This window comes from Hibiscus syriacus, unplaced genomic scaffold (genome assembly GCF_006381635.1).
Source record: "Hibiscus syriacus cultivar Baekdansim isolate YM2019G1 unplaced genomic scaffold, ASM638163v2 tig00003507_pilon, whole genome shotgun sequence".
Classification (NCBI taxonomy): Eukaryota; Viridiplantae; Streptophyta; class Magnoliopsida; order Malvales; family Malvaceae; genus Hibiscus; species Hibiscus syriacus.
Genome location: NW_024061975.1, coordinates 262726 through 269958, shown reverse-complemented (window position 1 = coordinate 269958; position 7233 = coordinate 262726). Strand labels below are relative to the sequence as shown.

The following is a 7233-nucleotide window of genomic DNA, read 5'->3' as shown; positions in this document are numbered from 1 at the left end:
ACTTTTTGTACATCTTTGGTGTATCTCTTCGTCTATCTTTATGATAGTTTATCGATTGAGAATCGAACAACACAATGCATGGAAAGGTTACTGATATGCCATACTCATCAAATGGTAAGGTTTCTAGAAGACCAATATAACGGAAGTAGCTGTGTAGGATATATGCATGTACATTCGATCATCCTTAAAGGTTGTTTTTGCTTTATGAAAAAAAAATCATGGAGCAATTGGGAGGAACCCTTTTGTTCTCGTATAAAAATATAAATGGAATTCGTTTCATATCATTTGTTCTTATTAAGATAACACAATGTTTGGCCTTATTAGATATATGACTGGAACAAGGTTTGAATGGTCGAAGGTAACTCGAATTTTAAGAAAGGTCCGGTCCACCTACAAGAAGTAAATAGAGACCAAAGCAATCTAAAGATAAAGATAATGTTCGTGTTCTCTTGCGGACAGAAATCTAATCCTAAGCGAAAGATGTGAGGCCTCGATTGTAATCAATTCCTTCACTGAGGAATACAACTTATTCCCTCAAAACTCTCTAGACCTCTTTATTTTTGTTGCCTTTTTCAGTGACTAAAGGCGTACGGTTTGCTACGTTAAGATTCCAACACTTTTAAAGACGATATGTACGAACTGAACAACAAAATCAAACGTTGAGGGAAAATGCTAAATTTACTAGGGGTACCAAATGCCAGTCCCATAAGGCTTCAACTAGTCCACAACATAGCTACACTAATCCCCACCCAATGAATGGAAAACAAAAACTACCTCAATCACGTTTGAATTACACCCACCAGCACAGGTAACGTCAAAATTTCACACACACTAGATTTGTACCAAGTTTCAAAAAAATGCTTCATCTTTGTGCAGCTTTGAATGGTAACAAGTTAGTCAAATCACTTTTGTCCGCCAAGTCGAGAGAGGGATCACACCGAAAATGCAGAGCTCGTTGGTAACTACAGACACAGAAGTTGAGCTATATGATCAGTTTGCAAAGCTTCAGTAGAAAGTAGTGGTACCTCGAAACCTGTCATCAGTTCAATACGGACTCTTTTACATAGGATCTGCCACCTGAACTGCAAGAGTCAAAATCAAAAAGTTGATGAGCCACGACAGAAGAAAGATTAAACCTTTAGCTTAGAAATAGTACAATACTGTTACTCACGTGTACTTGAGATGAATATTCATAAATCGACGGTTTTCTTTGCTTTGAGATAGTGTTAGGGAGCCTTCAATGATTTGATCTTGTTCCACCTCTATTGGGTCAAAAAAGTATATCATTGTCTGCAAAATTTACATGCTAAACATTAAATAGCGTACTTCCTAGCAGAATTAAACCACACTTATATGCAGTTGTGTAAATGTCTGCAAACTCAGAATAAGCAAACTAAAATTAGTATGGTACCTGTTGCCAATGCGTTGGAGGATCCTCTGGTGCTGTTGAAAGTACAAGTGCTTCATTGGGATTGGAACGTTTCTTCCTTGGGATACCATCAACAGGATTATTACTTGATATGCCGATAATTGGGAATTGGGTAGGATTATTTGCAGGAGAATTTTCTGGCCCACTGAATTCAACATCAAACCAAAATCCAAATCCATGCAGAGGAGCTGGGAATCAAGAAAGTATGAATACTACCCTTAAAATGAATAGACACATAAAAACTGCAAGGACCGTGTAAACAGCATGAAACAAAAGCCTACTTAAAATGATAAATGGTGTGTAACAACTATAAACCCAAAGATCTTGACAAGAGAAGATAAATTTGATTAAATTATAGCATGGCATCTCAATTGTATAGTTCACAAAGCGCACACGATGGAAATCCTTGAACCAACAGTGTGCACAGAAACAGAAAGAAGATAACATATGGCATATATAAAAAGACAGATATCAATGGGAGGGTTTACCTCGCATCATTGACTGGAACTTATATGTTGTTGATACAGATTCTAACTCGTGGAGTTGGACTGTATAACAGTCTAAATGCTTAACCTGTTAAGCATAATAAATTTTAATACCACTTGATGAACAATCTTTAGAAGTATATAGTAACAAACAATGTATTAGAGCTCATAATTTGGTCATATAAGCCGGACAAATGCTGCTGGTAAAAAGAATGTCCCAAGCAACAGAATGTCAATATAATGAAGCCATTAGGCCGCCACATAAAAACCATTGGTGCACTTGCGACTAATGCCTTGGTGTTAGGTAAAGAGGCATAACTGCCATGATACACCTAACACTTGGTCAGGATGATTATTGCAGAAGTTTTGGCGAGGGTCATTTTGTCCCTGTAGTAAACCTAAATCAGCAATTTTATATCAACTTTTTTTATAATATCAATTTTTCCCTCGAACTCATTTTATTGCAACAATTTTAACATGCGACTGACGTTCACCGTTACGATGCTGGATTGGAAGTTAAGGATGTTGACGTGACGGTCTATTGTGCTGACCATGATGCTGACATAAGCAAGAGACTGAATTGATTCTTATAACAGAATTCAAAGGATAATTGAAAGCTTAAGGGGTCATTTTACTCTGAAGTAAACTCAAATCAACATTGTCATGATTCATGGTGCTGATATGACAGCATCTCTGCCACGTCAGCATCGTGGATTACCATGTCAACAGTTAATTGCCACATCATCATAACGATCAACTCAAACAAAGGACAAAATTGATGTAACTATATAATATCGAGGGCAAAATTGATTCAATTAAAAAGTAGGGACAACCTTGTTGATTTAGGTTTACTTTAGGGGCAAAAAGACCCCTTAAGCCTATAAAAAAAACCATAGGCCGGAACCAAATGTAATAAGCTACAACCGAGAAATTTCCAAAAAAAAAAATCATATATTTCTATTTACAAAAACTAAAATTTGGTCTTTCCGATTTCACAAATAGATTGGGAAAGCTAGAGGGCAATATAGCAAGAGAACTAGAAGACTCACCACATGTGGCCATGTCATAACATTCTCCCCTGTTATTGTCTCCACACATGGCTCTTCAAATGCACACTGTTTTGCTAATTGCAACATTGCAGACACTGTGAAACAAAATGAAGTCATAATTCACTGTTCCACACAATCAACACAGAAATAAGCTACAAGCAGAAGGCGTGAGAGCTGCAAGTTATAAGCAGATCAGTAGAATTTAATCTCACATATATGCATAAAAAATACAGATTTAATTTAGCATCATACTCACTATCAATTCCATAGACATTGCGCCAAAACTCAATGCTGTCTTGGTATCTGACAGGATGTGTGATGGGTGCCATGTACAACTGCAAGCAGTAAAGAGTGAAATAAACACAAATAAATTTTCATCATGAGAAACAGATTCAGCAACGCAATAAAAGTTCATAGGACTTGAGATTCAAGACAGCACTGAATAAACTATCAGGTTCAGCTTGTAGCAAAGTAAAATTACACTAGACTACCATTAAAATGGCACAAACCGTAGCATTGCAAGGAAGAATAAGGCCTCCACGTTTTAGCCATCGATCTCGAGCAGTAATAACACTTCCCAGCATGCTCTGGAAAAATGTAATGTGGAAGATCACAATATATATATATTTGAAATGCAAGAAAAACAAAAGTACAAAGAATAAGACATAACAGTCAATTGCATGAATAAAATAGTTCTCATCTCAAAAACTAAAAGATTTCCCGAATATCTCTTCAAAATAATTTAGATATGATGAGAGATTTCAACAATCACCTCATAAAGCAGCATGTAACCCATCCACTCTGAAACTATTACATCAACCTCTTCATCAATTTCAACATCCTGTAGAAACAATAACTAATAAGACATTCAAAAGGAGACAAATCAGTCCAAGGAAAGTAAACACATTTATCAGAACAGTGTGAAGCACATGGTTTCCTCCAATCCACCATCAAGTATAAGTTTATTGCAGATCTAGCCCCTAAACATTAATGCACAAAAGCCCTTTGATTCTTCGTCTTAAATTACCTACCTTGTACTTCTACACTTATATGCTTTACAATAACCACTGATTTACTGTCTCATCCAAACAAAGATGCCAATAGCAGAAATATGCTGTCATAGTGTCATTTTTCGAGAACTAATCCATGAATTTATAAACCTGGGTGTTGAAACCAAGCCAATATGAAAGCGGGCAACCCACAAAACAATATGTGGGTCAGTGACCAATAGGTGCAAGCTTTCACCAATTATGATCTTATGATCACCATAACAACGAGTGGTGTGTATATCAAGTATGAAAAAGATGTGACTGTTTAACCAAATATATCTCTACAAGGGGTACTACAATTGTAGGTATTGGTTGTAGTCATCTACCAATGTGAGCATCCCGAAGCTGCTATGGCAATCACTTCTTCCAAGATTCACATTTACAGAAAATTTTCCTCATTTTATAATGAGATTTAAACAAAATACCAGTATCCAAGCTATGTTGCTCGGATACGGGGACATGAAATGGAAATTTCCAAAATTACAGGGTATGGGTACGGAAAATATAAAATAAATTATAAAATGAAAATGCATGCTGATTTTTTCAACATTTTTTTATAATTTTAAAATTTATTTTATATTTGTCATAGATTTGTACCCTAAAATTTTGAAAACTGTCATTTCCTGTCCCTGTATCTATATCCATATCCATGCAACATAGATTCTCACTGACTTTCACAAGTTAAAGAAAGAAAATCTAACCCTAAGTTGGCCCTACAGGTCGCTAGTTATCCCTCCAATGAAAATTCAAGTTCAATAATTCAACTCCCCGGCCCAAACCATTTATGGTCATAGAATTCAATAAGCCTGGGAAGAATACATATAGGCTCTTGTTCTTGCAACCATTTAAGGACTATAGACATCTACAAGTTTGAGAAGAAAAGCCTACCTCAACTCGCCCATGCAATACAATGACCCTTTCAGCTAAGTTATTTGCTTTCACCACTTCATTGGCCTGCAATCAAACAGCAAATATTAATATAAACCAAATAGCCATTTTCATTTCTAAACAAGAACACAACCAAAGAAAGGTCCTGAGAAGTAAAGAACATATACAATTCCACAATATTGATTGAAAATTAGAATGCATGCTCTAATAGCTGTGCTAACCAGATCTCATAATCTCATTGTGAAAATGACAATGAGAGAAGGAAAATAAGCTAAACTTTAGGATTCTCCAAAGTGGAGGTAAAAATGCCTCATATAAGCATTTAAGTACTAATGCTACAAAATACCTGCACTGCAATATCACTGGCATCCACTGCATAAACCTGAAAATACATAATCACTTCAGATATTAGAAAGTTGTATTTAAATGAATCCATAAGCATCACAAGAATATAAATTTGAGGCAGCAAGAGAATTCTAAAAAAATACTAATGAACAAAATTGAAGTTCTATCTACAGTTTCTCTTGGTCAATAGATCAATATAAGACTACAATCTTCTTTATGATAAAATTATAAAATTAACAAAGAAAGCTAGTTAGAGAAAACCTAGAGGAAAGTAAAGGGGAAAAATAAAGTTTTACACAATTTAACTTCTAGCAATTACCTGCACTTATTAAATGATGCAGTCTTCAGAAACCAGTTGAAACCAGTATCACATTATTTGCAAAAAAAACTGAGATTTATTTAATCCTCAAATATATTTGGCCATATAACACTGTTATAAATATGCCAATCATGCAATAAGAAGGTCAGAACATATACCCGTTTTGCACCAGCTTGAGCACAAAATATTGAAAGAATGCCTGTGCCACATCCAACATCCATTACAACCTATAAGCATGGCCAAAAGCAATAATGAGGAATAAATAGAATTTGAAACAGTTCTTAAAACAACTAGGTTGTTTGCAAGCCAGCTGCTTTATATATAATATGTCTCAAGTAAACACAAATGCATTTCACCTAGGCATGAGATTATAGACTGTACAGTATAACATTGTGTTGTGACTGGTGAAATATGAGTCTTACACAAAATGGAACTATGATAAAACCTGGTATTACAAAGAAAGAGATCAAATATAGTTTTATAACTAGGACTACAATGATGATACCACCTTCCCCTCAATAAATCTCTGGTGTTGCATGATTGCTGCCCTGTAAGTTTCAGTTCGAACACGATCCTGTATGCTTCAGAGATAAACTATGATCAGTATTCAGTGGTTTGTCATGCATTTCTATTATTATTATTTTAAAGGCAAAAGGTTATCCAATCTTGCAAAAGATACCGGCTAGCAACTTTGTCAAAATTATATACAATTTACCCAAACCTGGATAAAATGTTCAACCGCAAAAAGAATAATGCAATACTTTTGGCTACAAATGCAAGATACAACCTTGCTTAAACGAAGTCAGAAAAGAAGCAAAGATAAATAATAAGTAGTAGGCAGTAGGCAGCATTACTTTCAACAAAAAGCGTGAGGACATTTAAAAAAAACAAAAAGTAAAAGAAGTTCACACAGTCCAGCAAGAAGTAACAACAAAACAAAAATGAACTCAGTTAAGGACGAATATGAAGAAAAAGAAATAACAAAAAAATAAAAGACCTTGATCATTTCTTCGTGGATGCCAATGTGGGCATAAGAGTGAAAGTAGGCCTTGTCGAAGTCCGTACAAGGGGGAGGGGGTTTCTGCTCTTTCTGATCGTCGTTGTTGGTGTTTTGGGGATTCTGGAATTCAGAAACCCTAAGCCCATGGGGGTTACGTGACCTACGACCTCCCCTCCTCCCACGACCTCCACCTCGCTTCTCTCCTTCGCCCGGCGGCTGCTGGTTGTTTTGGTGGTAAGCATTATTGAATCCCGAGCTTCCGTACATGTTTCCTTATCTTGATGGATCGTCGGAGAGCAGCTATTCAGGGGGCACGTTGTGAGAAGGGAGCCAGCCAACTGCAAAGTTCTCGTTGGGATTTTTGTCAAAAACCCAGGGCAAGGAAGCTGGTTTTCATTAGTATTTGTTGACTACCAAATCAAGAAAAGGGTTACGGGCTTTCGCTGTGCGTTTGGAACAGCTGGTAATGAAATGATTTGGGCAAACTAAACTAAACCATTTTGACCCAAACCCAAAACGAATCGTATGTTAACTTTTTTTTAAACGAACTCAAATAGAAAAATACGGAGACGATATTCTTAAAAAAAATATAAAAATAAAAATATTAAATTGAACGATACAAATAAAATATGTCCGTGACTAACATCTTATATCTTAAAAATTCGGCAA

The 7233-nt window shown here is 35.8% G+C and overlaps 1 protein-coding gene across 2 annotated transcripts; it reads right to left on the bottom strand.

Annotated features, from left to right (window-relative positions):
* Positions 1–871: 871 nt before the first annotated feature.
* Positions 872–6947, bottom strand: LOC120178602 (probable protein arginine N-methyltransferase 6). 2 transcript variants are annotated; one of them, XM_039184418.1, is made up of 13 exons: positions 6562–6947; positions 6073–6138; positions 5723–5791; positions 5247–5282; positions 4901–4966; positions 3736–3804; positions 3473–3550; positions 3220–3298; positions 2964–3058; positions 1918–2002; positions 1412–1617; positions 1168–1290; positions 872–1082 (listed from the first exon to the last, which is right to left on the bottom strand). In XM_039184418.1, the coding sequence occupies exons 1-12, from the start codon at positions 6829–6831 to the stop codon at positions 1168–1170; spliced, it is 1242 nt and encodes a 413-aa protein (XP_039040349.1). In that variant the 5' UTR covers positions 6832–6947; the 3' UTR covers positions 872–1082. The 2 variants fall into 2 exon arrangements, with proteins under 2 accessions (XP_039040349.1, XP_039040347.1); XM_039184416.1 differs by having other exon boundaries at positions 1172–1290.
* Positions 6948–7233: the final 286 nt, after the last annotated feature.